The 16,579-nt window shown below is 38.3% G+C and overlaps 2 protein-coding genes and 1 long non-coding RNA gene across 10 annotated transcripts; 2 read left to right on the forward strand and 1 right to left on the reverse strand.

The window, feature by feature from the left end:
- The first annotated feature begins 3,115 nt into the window (after positions 1-3,115).
- LOC129779892 (uncharacterized) lies at positions 3,116-3,670 on the forward strand. Its single transcript, XR_008743792.1, has 3 exons — positions 3,116-3,246; positions 3,330-3,480; positions 3,535-3,670. It is a non-coding gene; the product is annotated as an uncharacterized LOC129779892 (long non-coding RNA).
- A 2,837-nt stretch (positions 3,671-6,507) lies between these two features.
- Positions 6,508-7,522, forward strand: LOC129779890 (uncharacterized). The gene is made up of 3 exons (XM_055787649.1): positions 6,508-6,689; positions 7,069-7,301; positions 7,365-7,522. Exons 1-3 carry the CDS (start codon positions 6,605-6,607, stop codon positions 7,494-7,496), a joined length of 450 nt encoding a protein of 149 aa, XP_055643624.1. The 5' UTR covers positions 6,508-6,604; the 3' UTR covers positions 7,497-7,522.
- On the reverse strand, positions 7,414-12,534 carry LOC129779889 (protein tilB). Of its 8 annotated transcripts, none has more exons than XM_055787646.1 (7): positions 10,827-12,534; positions 10,605-10,697; positions 10,493-10,550; positions 8,940-9,041; positions 8,028-8,874; positions 7,757-7,965; positions 7,414-7,694 (listed from the first exon to the last, which is right to left on the reverse strand). In XM_055787646.1, exons 4-7 carry the CDS (start codon positions 8,947-8,949, stop codon positions 7,549-7,551), a joined length of 1,212 nt encoding a protein of 403 aa, XP_055643621.1. In that variant the 5' UTR covers positions 8,950-9,041; positions 10,493-10,550; positions 10,605-10,697; positions 10,827-12,534; the 3' UTR covers positions 7,414-7,548. The 8 variants fall into 8 exon arrangements, with proteins under 8 accessions (XP_055643621.1, XP_055643622.1, XP_055643620.1 ...); XM_055787647.1 differs by having other exon boundaries at positions 10,605-10,700; XM_055787645.1 differs by lacking the exons at positions 10,493-10,550; positions 10,605-10,697; positions 10,827-12,534 and adding an exon at positions 9,622-10,454 and having other exon boundaries at positions 8,940-9,089.
- Between the last annotated feature and the right edge of the window lie 4,045 nt (positions 12,535-16,579).

The following is a 16,579-nucleotide window of genomic DNA, read 5'->3' on the forward strand; positions in this document are numbered from 1 at the left end:
CAATATTCGTGAAACCGGAAGCAGTAAGGAAAAAGGACAGGAAAAAGTATTCTAGAATATTCGATAGGTTTCGAATTCACGAAACAAAACCGACTCGATCTTTTCCTTCTGAGCCGCCGAGCGAATCAGTTGATTCTTGGAGTGTTAAATTTCAATAGTTGTTTTGGTGAGATAATATTTAGTCAAGTAAAGTTTTGTGATTTAATTAGAAATTCCTATTCCAGAAATTTTCGGAGTTTTTTTTAATATTAAAAAAATCGTGAGTTTGTGTGGAATCAAAAAAACAATAGAAGTGAGTCATTTATAGAATTAGACAATAGGTTTTTTGTGTAATTTTAATTTTATTTGTGAATAGGATTATTGTAGAACAATTCTACAAGAAATACGGTTGCAGCAGTTTTTGCGCACCAAGTGAACGGAGGTAAATTTAAAACTAAAAATAAAATATGTATTTTCGGTAGTAGACAGGGCATTAATGACACCATTAATTTATGTAGCCTTGTGGCTCCGCGTCCGGAGTATATTCAATTCATTATTGTCGTAGTTGCGTACTACTATAGGCCATTCTGGAGTGCGTTGGTCATCGGTGAGGAAGCTCGGTCCCACGGCTGCCGTACGCTACAAGCGGCAACACTCCACCGTGGTTTTGCCTCAGTCAAGGGAAAAGACTGCCAACGCCAGCGAGATTCCCGAAAACTCACGTCGGTGAGCGGAACGGTGTGCGAGCGCATCAGCAAACATCAGGCTGCTCCATCGTTCCATCACCGGTGCTGCAACGTCATCGTTCGATTCGTCAGTACCTTGAAACAAAAGTGTGCGCACACAAACCCCTCCCAAGTAGGGAAAACCCTTATAGAGATAGGATATACACATAGAGCAGGGCTAAGAGCGACGTCATCGTTAGGAGTTAGGTTTAATTTGGAAAAAATAGACGATTGAAAGAAGGAAAGTTTTTTTTATCTGTATTATAGTGATTTTCAACTCATTTGGCTGGTTCGTCACTTTTACTTCCATTTTTGGAAGAATGTCGGGAGTGAGAATTGAACTCGTGACCTTTAGCGTGAGAGGCATGGATGTTACCACTACGCCAGATCGCCTCCTCAAAGAAGGAAAGTTTCTGGATTAGTTTTTTTTTTTTTTATTTTACTTAATTTTTAGTGAGGTAATCTAACTGATTTGGTCGATTTGGTTGTTTCCGAAATCGAAAATTTCGGATCGGTTGTAAGTTGGTTGGTAAGTTGGTTGAAAGGTCAATTGAAGGTGGATACTGTCGCGTGGCCAAGCGAAAACGCTAGTCCGGGCAATCATAACTTTGAATCCCGACAGAGGGCCGTGGTCCTCTGGCGCGAAAGTCGGAGATTTTGAAGACCCGAGCAGGATCCCCCTTACAGGTTCCACTGTAGTTTTCTATGTTTCGATTCAGCTTCCGCTTCGTTTGTGTCTTTCAAGAACTCGAACGAAACATTATTTCACGGGGGATGCCTATCTTCGTTGAATTGTAATATTTACTGGAATGCGCTTCTAGTTGTTGAGTTGTCCAGCAAGTTCCAGTGCGCAACTGCTGATAATCGAAGAAGTTGAACGAGAATAATCCTCGGTATACGAAACATCAATTAGCAGGTTCTTTACAAGTATCTATGGTCATGAGAACCCGGTGATGCTTGATTAGGTAAACGCTACAAAGTATGAGTTCTCAAATGGATCGCGTCTTCTTCAACAACTCGCTTTATAAATGCAATCAAAACTCGTAAAGGTAACGTTAATAACTATTTTTGCTGCGAACGGATTTTAACGATTTGCATACCAATCGAATCGGAAATTTTCTAAGATTTGTTTGGTGCGTTATACATGACAATCCCATAGTCTGTATATGGTTTAAATTGGTGAAAATTGGAAGCATTCCTATTTCACCATACATTTGTTCTGTCCATTTGTGTGCTTTTCCGAACAGAGCTGTCAATAACGGACAACTTATGCAGCCGCTAGAATAGAAACAACGAAGGGGGATAGCGAAAAGAGAATATTTGCGGAGTAAACTCTACCCTTGCATAGTAAATAAACTGTCGCTAGCGTATAAGTATTGCATCTCCTCTGAGGAAAACTCTCATCTGATCAGCTCCAGAATAATGGTTTTCGCAACAGAAAACAATGTTCTCCCTGATGAGCAGTTTGGATCAGGAGAGGTCGTTCAACGATCCATCAGCTAGTCAAGGTAACAAACACCATCAGGCAGAACAAAGCAGTCGCCAAAACAATGGCATTATTGAATGTCGAAAAGGCATTCGACAATGTCTGGCATGATAGTCTGCTGTTTAAGCTGCATCAGCTACATTTTCCAGTGTTTCTTATTAAAATAATTCGAAACTACCTTTCAGACAGAACATTCAAGATCTCGCTGAACAATGTCTGTTCAGAGAAACTGAACATCATTGCAGGGGTGCCCCAAGGCAGCATCCTGGGACCCATGCTGTTCAACATATACACGTCAGATATTCCTCCCTTACCAGATGATGACCAATTATCTCTGTTCGCAGATGATACGGCTATTATCTATAAGGGACGAATAACACGTGCTCTGACGGCAAAACTCCAGCGGGGCCTTGATATCCTGTGTGATCAGATTATTATACTCACTTATTAATAAAAAAGTCTTCTCTGTGTCTGAGTAACAAGCTTTCTGTCTACAAACAAATCATCTTGCCGGTAATTGAGTATGGCATGCCTATTTGGAGCAGTTGTGCCCAGATGCATTGGCTCAAACTCCAACGAATCCAAAACAAATTCCTCAAAATGATTTCTTAACCTTCCCCCCTGGACAAGAACATCAGAGGTCCATGATCTGGCTGGGGTTGAAACACTGGAAACCAGATTCGCCACCAAATTGAATATGTTTCGAGTAGACTGCTTGCACTCGGAACAAACAATTATCAACAACCTGTATAGGTAACTAGGCTAAGTAGGGTATTAAATTTTAGGTAGGTTTTCAAATTTCTATTTCAAGTATACAAAATTATTAACTACCCAAATTCCTATATTTTCGAGCAGTTATGGACACCATGTCGGCCGAGCGACGAAAAGTGCTACAAAAGTGCTGGAATATTACCTCACAAGATAACTTGAACAGAGCGATCACTGTAGCTTTGCTTTCTCTCTTTCTCGCTAAGCTGTCATTTAAAACACGAAAGCGAGTGCTACATTTAAAAACAAAACATTGAAGCAGTGGTTGAATGGTTACAACAGCAAAAGGTAATTTCCCAAATCAAATGACTTGCTAACACGGTAGGCTTATATTTTCATTATTCTCAAAAGTAAACTTCATCTTATTTCAGCTGTTGCGGCACAAATTTCATGCACCAAACCCGTCCTGGAGAACATGCAGCTGGAACACCAGTGATTGAAGAATGATTAGCGAGGATGTGAATAACATGAAACGATTAATTACGATATATTACGGCCACACTGAGGAGGATAAATAGAATGGTATTACTAGCGAAGACGATAGAAGATTAGGCTTTAAAATTTATTTTATTTCAGCTGTTGCTGCCGCTCTTTCTCCCTCATTATAACGTATGAAAATCCCGGCCGGTGATGTTAACGAATTGAATGAGGAGGATGCTTCGAATGATGATGGTATTACCAGAGTTGAGTGATCAGCTTATCGTCTTATCGTCTTATGCGTATAATAAAATGATTATAAAGAACGCTTTTCTGCACTTTTTATTTTAATTTTCTTGAACACAAACAAAGCTATAATAAGATTCAAGCAGTGCTGCGATCGGTCGACGTGGTGCCAGATTGGCACATCCTTGGCTCGTAATTGGTTGTCGAATACGAATTTGTTGGGACCGATTCGACACAATAATGTAGAGTGGGTACCCAGCAAACATTAAATCGTATAATTTTGCACGTGCCAAGTCTTACAAGAAATCCGAATAAATCATAATCGCATATAATATCAATCAAAGTATGTGTCGTGTATATTTGAAATCGCATTAAATGTAAAAACTCGATTTTAAATACCATTATCAAATTAAGTCGCAATTCGGTATAATAAACATCGATCTTATGATGCACATTGTCGTAAAATATATTTAATCCGCATCATATGCGTACAGTAATCGTTCGCTAACTGGTCGTGGTTTAACTGGTCTGCTGTTTAACTGGGCGAACGTTAACTGGTTTTTGGACCAGTTAAAAAGCAGAATTTCGTAAACAATCGACGCCATATTCAAATGGAAGATTTGCTGTGAGGGGCATTCGAATGTAATTTTAAATGTTATGAAAATTGACATTAATTCGCACGACAAAAACATTGATTAAACTACAGAAAAATAATTTTCTCAAATCATATGTCATACCTGTTGTTGCACTCAATGCGAAACTTCCATTGGAATCCTTTTGTTTATCCAATTACAGGAACAATACGAATCAAACAATTCATTGAAGTTTCCCTCGATTTTATTTGACGTTTAACATGCCGGACCAGTTAAAACGCGAATGTCGATAAGTGGTCTTCCCTTTTCGCCCAGTTAGTGAATGTTTACTGTATATTACGCTGATGCAGTTTGTGTGTCGTATAAGCTTATAATTTAAATCAATACAGTCAATGAAATGTCAATGAAATGCTGATGCACTCGAAAGTTTTAACCGCTGTTGAATTAAATTTCAGATAGCCGAGCGAGATAGCTGGTGGATGATAATCCAGACGACCGGAGTTCGAACCCACATCGGAGCAGTTTTCACCAAACATCAATCTGTGCCATTTCAAACATTCATATTCCACTCCCAACACAAGTCAATCAAACAATTATTATTTCTACAAACATAAATACTCATATTTAAAAATGGCGATTTGGGAGGCTATAATAAATATTTCACGAAAATATTTTGCGCCATTTGTTTTTTTTTCTATGTCTGTAATAAATCGTATATGAGTATGGCAAAAGTCGCTATTATAGCCGGTCAAAATTGCATATTCATCCAAACAAATTCGGTAAGCATTTGCCATCCCAGCAAACATTAAATCGTATAACTTTGCACATGATAAGTCACATATAATTTCGTATCAAATCACAATCGCATAAAATATCAATCAAAATATCGATCATATATATCTAAAATCGCATAAAATGCAAAAACACGATTTTCCATGTCATCGATGGATTGAGTGGTAACGTTGTCGTATCAAATCGCATATCAGTCCAAAAAGCATCGCATATCGTTATATACGGCTTTATATGCGTACAAAATATGGCATATACGTATATCGCCTCCACTTTTGTGTGTATATGCTAGTTATCTGCATCATATATCATACAAATGTGTCTTGGTTGTATGTATATCGCCTCCAATTATAGCTATTCATACGACTTAATGTTTGCTGGGATGTATGTATATGGCCTCCACTTTTGCATGCATATTGCCAGTTAGGCGCATTATATGCCAACCAAATTTTAGGGCATATGATGTTATATATACGCTTGTTATGCGATTTAATGTTTGCTGGGTAGTGCAATAAAGAAAATATATGCTGCAATATGATTTTATGGCCAGATTGCTAATTTGTGTTCCGACTTATTCCGGTTATGACACCTTTCAGATGAGTGTGTATTCCGTGTGTTTTCGTTCGGTGTGGTTGCCGCTCTTTCGAAACGTCATCGGTGAAAAACCAGGGGTATGACTAAAACGTCAAATTCCTCATATTGCCAGTGTACCCAATATTGCTGCGGTTCACTGACATTTTGGTTCTGTCAATTACTGTTGCTTACAACTCGGTCCGGTTATATAGTTGAATAGTGACTAACTTTAAACTTCATGTTCAATGTGAACACCTCCATTTGAAACCGAAATATGAAAATCGCTCATGCAGTTAGAAATAAAGCATACTATCTCCGTGATTTCAACGATTTCAATCCCCGCAAATAATATATTGGTAAACAAAGACGCCATATTGATTTTGATTTTGGGTAGCCTATATTCAATTGATGTCTAACCCCTGTGAAAAACCCGAGATTGGATCATTCGTGTGGAGACGGGAAAACGTCGGTCTAAAAATTTAAAGTTTCAGTTGTGAAATAAAACGTCGATTTAAATCAAAAGTTTCAGTTTAATCATTCTTTGATATTTGACCCCTTTACAATGCGATGTGCTTCACTTACAAATAACTTCTAACTGAAAAAAATGTACGAAAGCAAGCATTCGGAAGTTTCTTTGAAATTCACAAAAAAAAAAGTTTAACATATTCTTAAGTTGCATAATTTCTTTAATTGATACCATTCCCCTATTCTTGTCTCTGGTAATGATGTTAATTATATCTAACATTTGATAAAAGTCTATATTTTTCAAAATAGATTTTGTAAATTTTAAAATATATTATTAATTATTATTAAATAATTATTTTTTGAGTCAGTGTATTAGTTTTGATTCAAGCACTCAGCCAGCTGTACGCGCTAATATGAATTTTACTTTGACCGATGCGGCAATCTCAACTGTCAAACAACACGTGCATGAATGAAAACAAAAATATCCAAACAGAAATCCACTCACAAGTTATATTAAATTTTGTTTTTCATTTATATGTATTCAGTCTGAATTTCGTCTCAATATGTCCAAATCGTTAGCCAAAAAAGCGTTGGCTCTTGTGGAGGAAGGCTTGCTGGATTCAAGCAAGAAATCTGGACCGGTCAAAGGTATATCTTAAACAGTCCTGCGACGCGATTCTCTATAATCTAGGGGTCGGTTAAGACTAGTGATATATTCATGTGAAGAAATATGATGAGATTTATAAAAAATTGCATTAACCGTTTACACTAGCGTGAACTTCTAAAATGAATATATTCATATTTTCGGTGAATTTATTCACCTGAAGTAGAACTGCATCCAACTTTAGTGATTTCTCACTAGTGAGAAATTCACAAGCGTTTACATATGTTGAATTTATTCAAGTTATATATACCTCGAATAAGTGTATCATATTTATTCTCACCCGTTTACACCTATTTTCAAACCCGCCATAACGACTGGGATTTAAAAACTGGTGAATAACAATAAATTGTGTTCCTTTTTCAGACAAGCAACAGAAAGGAAATGGATCAGAATTAATACCACAGCATCATAAAATGGTTCGTTCGGTCGGCAAAAAAGGTCACAAGGAATCGAAGGAAGTGTTGAGGCGCCCCAAGAATCTATCTGTCATAGAAGCTCGGAAACGAATACAAAATCGAAAGGATAATACCGAAGATAACATAAGGAAACTGCTGCTATTAAGTTCCGCTAATATTTCCAATGAAACCAGCGCCAAGGTTTGAATATTTTGTAGAGCGTGAAAATTCGCAAATTTACATTTTTTTAAAAATATTTTACAGTTATTCAAACGAGCACAAACAGGACGGTATGTGGTGAAGGCCGATGATATTTTCGAAAAGGAAGAAACGGAGGAAAGTGTATTTAATGAAGAAGATTTCAAAAACTTTGAACAAGAACTGCTATCTACGTAGTTGTAAATAAACAAGTTAGAAGTTTAGTTCGCCCGCGCATATTATTGAGAAATTAAATCAAAGGCGGAACATCGTCATCAGTTTGAATTTGAGAATTGTTGCCAGTTTTACCGTCACTTACAATGTTTCGATAATCTACAACACCTTTCAGTTCCGTTTTTTCGCTCGTTTTTCCTCTGGAACATTCTTTAGTTTGACCTGCAATTCAGAAGATAACATTTCCGTATTTAGTTTTACGATGTCGAAATCATATTGCTTACTCTTACTCTTTGACTGATCAAAACAAACATTTTCCGGGTTCAGCTTGGGCATAACGATCAACAAATGACCAGTGATAGTAGATCTTTTGCATGTCGATGCATCTGTTTTAATTTCGTGTCGTAAAGCCAACTGAAACACTTTCCCTTTTATGGTAGCTCTGACATAGTTCGGTTGAGCATCTACCTCGATGAGAGACGTATCTAGGAATCTGAAATTTTACAAAACTCTTCTGGCAACTCAAGAGCAAAATGCAGCACTGTAGAATGTTACCTATAAACGTGAAGATTCAGCTCATACCGATCCTCTTCATCGTGAAAATCAAACTTTATCTTTGGTTCATTCAAACTGTAAGGTCTTCCACACGCCGCAAAAAGAATTGTTCGTTTCTTGGGCTCTCCAGGATCGCTAAAATTGCGAGCGGGATTTTGCTTAGTTCGATCGGAATATTTAGCCATCATGATTCGCATCTCAGGGCAATGTTCACTCTTCTGTTGCCAAAATTGTTTCGCACGTTCCTCGTCGTCCAAGTCCGTCACGTTTTGCTCCTGTTCCAGAATCATCTCGGCAACCCTCACCTTCTGTTCATCTCTTTCTATTTTATGCTTGAGTTCAAGCTGAACTATGTTGTCTCTTATCTGTTTGAAATGTCTGGAAGCTTTCAGTCGGTCGGTTATTGTGATTTCTTGACCATCTAACGAATCTAGCTGGGGCAATGCGCACATCACATAGTCCCTGTAGCCGGGATAATCCGTGCAAGGATTTCCCGTGAGAAACAACTCTCTCAAGCTGTGATTATTTCGCAGAGATTCCACCGAGCTCAACTCGCCGATGAAGTTGAGCGTCAAGTCCAGCTTATGCAGCGATTCCAGCGGTTCCAAGTTTTCGATCCGTTCGATGTTGTTAATGGCCAAGTTGAGATATTGAAGTTTTTTCAGTTTTTGCAGATTCTCAATCTTTGAAATGAGGTTCGATTGGAGTAGAAGAATTTTCAAATCCTTGCACCAGTTACCAATGTGTTCGATCCGTTCTATATCTTCCTGGTGGAGAGAAAGTTCTTCCAGAGTGCCGATGATAAGTTCATTGTGCTCGGACCGTTTGCGGATGAGCTTCTCCGTTACTAAAAGAAGACGGACAAATTTATTGCCTTTCCAATACTTAACAGTTTTTATTCTTTATACTTACTAAAAACCATTGCTGGCAAATATGTTTGCTTTTGGTTGAACAACAAACATCTGTGGGCGATATTTGCTTTCGTGGCAGTTGGAACAACAATCGTACTCGTTGCTAGGAAACGCCGTTTGCCGCCATATGAACGAATGCAACGAACGAATTCTGCATTATAAACGCGTAAATACTTGTACACGTATTTAGAATAAACAAGTCGGTTAGCGGAATCTATTGAACAATTGACCAATTACATGAGGTTGTGCACCAAAGAACCAAATTTTAAATCAAGTTTCAGTAGAAAATTGAAAACAGTATCTGAATATGTACTAGTTATAACATAAATTCTTTGAAACGAATTAAATTTTTATGCACCAACCTTTGAGATGGGTGAGCTTTCAAAACTACATAATTAAATTTAAAATATTTTAGGTTTACACTACTTTTATGTTTTTTGAGATATCTCTGCACTTGCTTAACCAAACTCCATCCTCTATATGCTATTGAATGGGTTATTAAATGCTTGTTTGAAGAGCAGTGGGTAGAACTAGGTTTCATTTTGTAATTTATGAGAAACAACAAGTATTATGATGCGTTGTCACGTCACAAAAATGGAGTTTGTTTTAGTTTATTAGATGAACTCAAATTCAAACATTTCTATACTTAAGTTTCTCTTAGTAAATAATGAGAATCAACAAACCCCAAAATTTGGTTAAGATCGGTCCACAAATAGAGGAGTATGAACTGTATCAAGAAGTTGTTGCACGTCACGAACAGTATACGATCCATTCCAGCGTGATGTGACTACATTTTGACCCACAAACACTCCTGACGTAGGATTATGTCTTTCGTCAACATACTGGGGGTACAAATTGGAAAATGAAAATCGATCGCACCGTGAAAAATGTCTAATTTCAAACGCTCATTGCTTAGTCATTCCATGATAGATTGATGACATTTTCGCATCAATCTATTCCGGCACGCAAAATTAAGTATACACCTCGTGCTGCTTTTTTTATTTTTGAGTTAAAAAGGGTTAAACAGTAAATAATTAAATGTGACTCATATTCAACGTTAAATTGATCCATTTTACGCCCATGTAGTGATAAGAAAAAAATTCAAATGGTCATATTTCTACTTCATATTCAAAATACAAACAAAAAATCTCCAATTAAGACGTGGCAATATTTAGTGAACAGTTCAAGTTTTTTCTTAAAAAGAAAATTGAAATCAGTTCAGAAATGTTAACAGATAACAAAAATCAATCCCCTAGTATTTGGTATGGCCCCCTTTGACGTCCAGCACTTCCTGCAAGCGCCGTGGCGAGATTTCTGGACACTGTAGACGGAAGTGCCTCCTAGATCTCCGTAATCGTCGTTTTGAGTTCCGCTTTGTTCCTTGGATTTTTATTTTACGAATGGTACTTGAATTCCCACCACAGATACTCAATAGTGTTGAAGCCCGGTGTTTGAGGAAGTGTTTTGAGTTTATTATAAAGGATCTTGTTCCAGAGCTCCTTAGGTCTGTTTACATATGCCTTAGCAAACTGTAGTCGTTTTTTTCATATTCACCTTTGAGATGAAAGACACGACTTCTCAGATTGTTCCTGTATGCTTCTGTAACCTAAAACTGAAAAACAAATCACATATATTTTACTTCCGGACTTTCCAAGGTGGTTCTCACATGCAGTAACCATGCATTTTTCAACTTGGTTTTGAATGTGCTCTCGAATTTCCTTTTTTGATTCAACCATTGTCAACATTTATACAGTTTCTTCTACTGAAAGAGGTAAGAAAATAACATCTTATATTTAGAATTGGGTAGAATTCAATTTCTTCCAAACTCATCGCAATCAAATTATATTTTATGATTCTGACATTGTAATTTATAGAAAAAACTACAAACCTTCCATAAGCTCACATTGTAAAATTTAGAACCATCATCACTTTCACCGCAGCGCCGTTTAGGTGTAGATTTGTACGTTAGATCGCCAATATGCAACAGGCAACATATTTTGTTGTTCCTCGCATACCAATGGTAATGGTAATGGTAATGAATTAGAGAGACTTTAAACTCTGAGAGTTCATTCGTCTCTTGCCCTTGAGGGCGGGAAATTTAACTAAAGGAAAACTAAGAAAAACTATTGCAAAATTCGTTATTCTCGTTCGACTCAGTCCTAGTAACCGCTATGGATGTATGTCGCAACGCCGCACCCTACACGGCTCTGGGGCCAAAAACACAACCAAACAAATGGAGCAGGGAAAAAGCCCCTTTTAGTGTGCTTGACGAGCTCGCTTCTAAAAAGGGCGTAAAAAACCTGCTCATCTTTTGCTGAAATTAGAAGAGAAAACAAACGTAGTTTTATCAGTAAAGGTAGATTTAGTAATTTGACATTAGATCTGATCGAATAAACCTGTATCCTTTAGGAACTCGATGGTCCTTTTTTGCTCGACGGCGTCGTCCGATAGTGCTGTCCTTATGGTGTCTGCAACCGTGAGTCTTCGCCATCACTCCCACTGAGTGAAATGGAGGACAACTCCCGGCCTTTAGAGAAAATATAATATTAGACTAGGAACCGCCGCTCACCCTACCATCTCCAAAATAAGGTGAGAGTCGGTTTCCGGTCCTACGATTTTGAAAGTTATTTAAAGAATTAATCAGATTAAATATAATATGAATAAGTGAAAGCCTGAAGACCGCCCTCCGTCCCATCCCTCTTAAATAAGGCGGAAGGTGACTCCAGGTCTTTCGATTTATGAATTATTTTATGAAAAGTATGGTAAATAGTATCAAGAGATCGAGGGCTGGAGCCGCCGTCCATCCTACCTCCCTCAAAAATAAGGTGGACGGCAACTCCGGGCCGTTCGGTTTAACTAAAATAATATTGATTGATATAAAAATGCTGCAGATCAAAGGTTAAAATTATGTAATAGAAGGAATAATTTATTTGTTTTTATTATTACCCTTTGGAGGGCTGGAAACTTTCCTGGTGTGTGTGTTATTTGTGTTAGTGTTATTTTTATTTGGAGTGGAGTGGTATAGAGTGTTAGCATGTGATTGTTGATTGTTGTTATGTGGGTGTTTATTGTTGGTGTGTGTGTGTTGTTTCTTTCATTTATTTGATTTGTTTGTTCGTTCCTTGTCCGTTTCCGTTGGACTTCTTTGGTTTGCTTGTTTTCCTCATCAGAAGACTTGAGATTAGGAATGGGTAGATTTGCTGGATTTGTTCTTCAGTCTAGGATCATTTTTGGAAGCTTTGGCAATTGATTTGTTGCCAGGTGGGGTGGGTTTGTTTGAATGGTTGGATTGGTTGGAGGTTTTAGTTTTGGATGCGGTGGTTGGTTGGAATGAAGTGGATGGTTGGGGGGAAGTGGATGGTTGGAAGGAAGTGGATGGTTTGGATTCGTTGGCTGGTTGGGTTGAGTTATATTTTTGGTTTTTGGATTTCTTCCTATTGGATTCTTTTCCTCTAAAAATTTCCTCTTCTGATGATTTGAATTCATCTGAGGTTGACCTTTTGTTTGTATTTTTCCTCTTGTTGGAGGGGGTAGTTTCGATTTCCATAGAAATTTCTGGGTCGGATTCTGAATCTGACGAGGAGGTGCTGAGTTCCGATTCCTGTGGATTACTGGACGGGGTTGGAACTGCTTTTTCTGAAGAAGTTTGCTTAGCCTGATTGCAGTTGCATTTGCATTGAGAACAACCAGTATTCTGGATTTTGACTAGTCTTTCTTGAAGCTTACTAGCAAAGGAAGGACCATTTTTGTTCTCAAAAATGGATTTAGCTTCCTTATAAGATACACCTTGGTCAATTCGGACTCTGGTGATGTTATCCTCTGCGATCCACGCTGGGCACTTCCTACTGGTAGAGGCGTGATTTCCCTTGCAGTTCACACAAGAGGCAGGTGCATTGCAGATAAAATTTTTAATTTTGTCCTTATCATTACTATTTGTGTTAAGTTCAGGGTGGGCTACACCGCAGTTACGACAAAGTTGGATTTTTTTGGCGCACTTTTTGGCAGTGTGGCCGAAAGCGAAGCATCCGAAGCATTGCATCGGGTTTGGGTAGAAGTTTCTTGTTGAAGCACGGAGGAATCCGAAGTTAATTGCTTCAGGGATAACTGTTCCGTTAATGGTGAGGATCATGGTTGAAGTAGGAACTCTTTCCTTCAAGACTGGGTCAAATCGTAAGATTTTTTTAACGCCGATTACATTTTGGTCGGCTAGTTCAGATAGGAGGAGGTCTTCGTTTAAGAACATTACGTCACGACAGGACACAACGCATTTGCGTTGGTTCAAGGTGGGATGGTATAAAATTTCAATGGGTGTTTCGTCGATCAGCGACTTTGTACCCAAAAGCAATTGAACGAGTTTTTCATCTCGTAGATGTAGCGCATATTGAAGGCGATTTTTATCGTCGCGTTGAGGTTTAGCGTCTTTAAATTCCGTACCGATCACTCCTTGGATCGATTTGGAAACGGTGAAAGGATTCGATGGGAGAATGTTACCTTCAGTGGCTCTCAACAGTAATATTTGCAAATTGCCACCAAAAGGATCAGCCCATCTGGGCAAGGTACGAGTGGTGGTAACACCTCTGTAAATATTGGTTGGCCTTCCGGCGCCGGAGCTGCTGGAAGCCATGATTGGGGCCTGGCTATATCGAAATACAGCCAGGCGCGGAAAAATATTCACGAACCAAAGTAGACTATACGACGTGCGACGGGGGACGAAAACGGCGGAGGACGGTAACGGCGGGGGACAATGCCAACGCAGTTACAAGAACAAACACCGAAATCACTTGGCGGAAAAACACTATTTTTAAAAACACTTGGAAAAAATCACTTTTTAAATGTCAGTTAAATAAAATCAATTTGGGATATGTAGTAAAAAAATTTTTCTAACCTATACCCTATGGGCGTCCTATTTCTCACTAGCTCCTGGTATTAATAAAGGTTTGGTCACTCACCGATCGTGTTGAAGAACCGCTCCTAATACACCACCAAATGGTAGTGGGGTAGCGGGGAAAGGGACCGGATACCGCCGATGGCAGGGCAATCGCCGCAGCGGTTCGAAGCGACGAAGCGAAGAAAACCTCTTTTCACACCTCCTGAGCTGCTGATGATTGATGAGAAGAAAATTGCGCCAAAATCGCGCGTCACTGGCAGGGAAAACGTTGCTGATGAAACGGGCGCAAACAGCGGGACACGCAAGGGGCAGTGAAAACTGCCGGTCAAAGTGGCCAATCCGACCGAACCAATTTCCTGAATGGCCGTTGGGGGCTTCTCGGCTGCTTCCTCCTTTCCTGATGTCCGGACAACTGTTGCTGAAAAAGAACGCTTTATTTAGTACCGAAGACAGCTTTGAAAAAAGCTATGCATCCGGTTGTAGGAGAAAACTTTTATTTCTATGCTTCTCTTTTAGAATGGCGCTAACAACATAACCGTTGCGGTCGAGTGTCAGAAGCACCATGGCATACCAAAGCAAAAAAAAACGCCTGACATCATGCGAACAACCTGTTTAATGAGCGATACTCGCCAAATTATGGGCGATAAGTTGGTTTTCAACTAACACGTCGTGTTGCTAGCGATATTGAATTGCGTCGGTGTGCGAGACCAACAAAAATTAAATGAAAAAACCAAAAAACCCATTGGCGATAATATTGCTTATTGCATGTTGATAGTTGCTAGTTGCTTATTGCTCCGATGTGCGAGCCACCTGAATGTGTATGCGTATATATTTGCTTGAATGTAACTACTGAGCAGGGATGCCAGGTTTGAAGACATGTCTTCATTTTGAAGACATTTGGCTTACTGTGAAGGCATTTGATTTTGCGAAGACATTTTGAAGACATCATGGAATATGTGTGGACATTTCAGTACGATAGCGTTCGTGGGTTTTTGAGGTATATTATTTCCATGAAATTCTAACTGTTGGTAGAAAATATCGTCAAAAGAAGTAGGGCTTTTGACTCAGTGCCATTCGCTTGCTTTTTCTTATCAGTGTCACTTGATTACTTATGTTCTTAGCAATCAACGGAGACTTTTGTCTCTGGGTCATTAATTTGTTTTTTTTTAAAACTTTTCCAAGCTGAAAATCCACAAATATAATGAATGAATTCAACAACAAAGCGACTTTTACTTCAAATTCTGGAGAACTTCAAGCGGTCTGAATAAATATTGCCTCTAGAAGACATTACCCAGCAAACATTAAATCGCATAACAAGCGTATATATAACATCATATGCCCTAAAATTTGGTTGGCATATAATGCGCCTAACTGGAATATGCATGCAAAAGTGGAGGCCATATACATACATGGCAAATGCTTACCGAATTTGTTTGGATGAATATGCAACTTTGACAGTTTATGTGTCGTATAAGCGTATAATTTAAATCGATTCAGTACTGTAGTAAATCGTGTTGCATGCTGAAGAAAATCATGAAACAGTAAATCATATTAAATCCTAATAAAGAACATATTACATCATATTGAAATGTCATTGAAATGCTGATGCACTCGAAAGTTTTAACCGCTGTTGAATTAAATTTCAGATAGCCGAGCGAGATAGCTGGTGGATGATAATCCAGACGACCGGAGTTCGAACCCACATCGGAGCAGTTTTCACCAAACATCAATCTGTGGCATTTTAAACATTCATATTCCACTCCCAACATAAGTCAATCAATCAATTATTATTTCTACGAACATAAATACTCATATATAAAAATGACGATTCGAGAGGTTATAATGAACATTTCACGAAAATATTTTGCGCCATTTGGGTCGTATTTGGTGCTTTGACAATTCATGAATATATTCATATTAGATCGCAATTCAATTCCAACATAATCGCTATTATAGCCGGTCAAAGTTGCATATTCATCCAAACAAATTCAGTAAGCATTTGTCATGTATGTATATGGCCTCCACTTTTGCATGCATATGCCAGTTAGGCGTATTATATACCAACCAAATTTTAGGGCATATGATGTTATATATACGCTTGTTATGCGATTTAATGTTTGCTGGGATACGCATATGATGCGGAATAAATATATGTTACGACAATGTACATCATAAAATTGATGTTTATTATACCGAATTGCGACTTAATTTGATAATGATATATAAAATCGAGTTTTCACATTTTATGCGATTTCAAAAATACACGATACATACTTTGATTGTTCTTATATGCGATTATGATTTATTCGGATTTCTTGTAAGACTTGGCACGTGCAAAATTATACGATTTAATGTTTGCTGGGTAGTTCATTTGCGCTAGAGAATTCGAATGATTGTGACATTGCAGTTTTATTGTTTTGGGCCTATACTTTACAATAGATTAACCTAGATCTTTCAAAAGATCACTTCACAAATCGAAAGTTTTCCGGTTACGTACCATTTCAATAATTAGTTTTACGGATATTGGAGTTACAACCAAAACTTCCTAGCTGAAATGAATAAATTGAGTTATAACAGTTCCGTTTTTGTGGACGAACTAGGGCTACATTAACTCAATCAATGGTTTACACCAAGGCGCGTAGAAGTATATCCTAAGGTGGGCCAACTTGCTAAAACCACTCTTCAGCCATATTGGAAGTCTACTGTGTTTTGTTTGTAAACAAAACACAATACGCTATTGCCGAAGCTCGCTC

The sequence above is a fragment of the Toxorhynchites rutilus genome, chromosome 3 (assembly GCF_029784135.1).
Source record: "Toxorhynchites rutilus septentrionalis strain SRP chromosome 3, ASM2978413v1, whole genome shotgun sequence".
In the NCBI taxonomy this organism is placed as follows: Eukaryota; Metazoa; Arthropoda; class Insecta; order Diptera; family Culicidae; genus Toxorhynchites; species Toxorhynchites rutilus.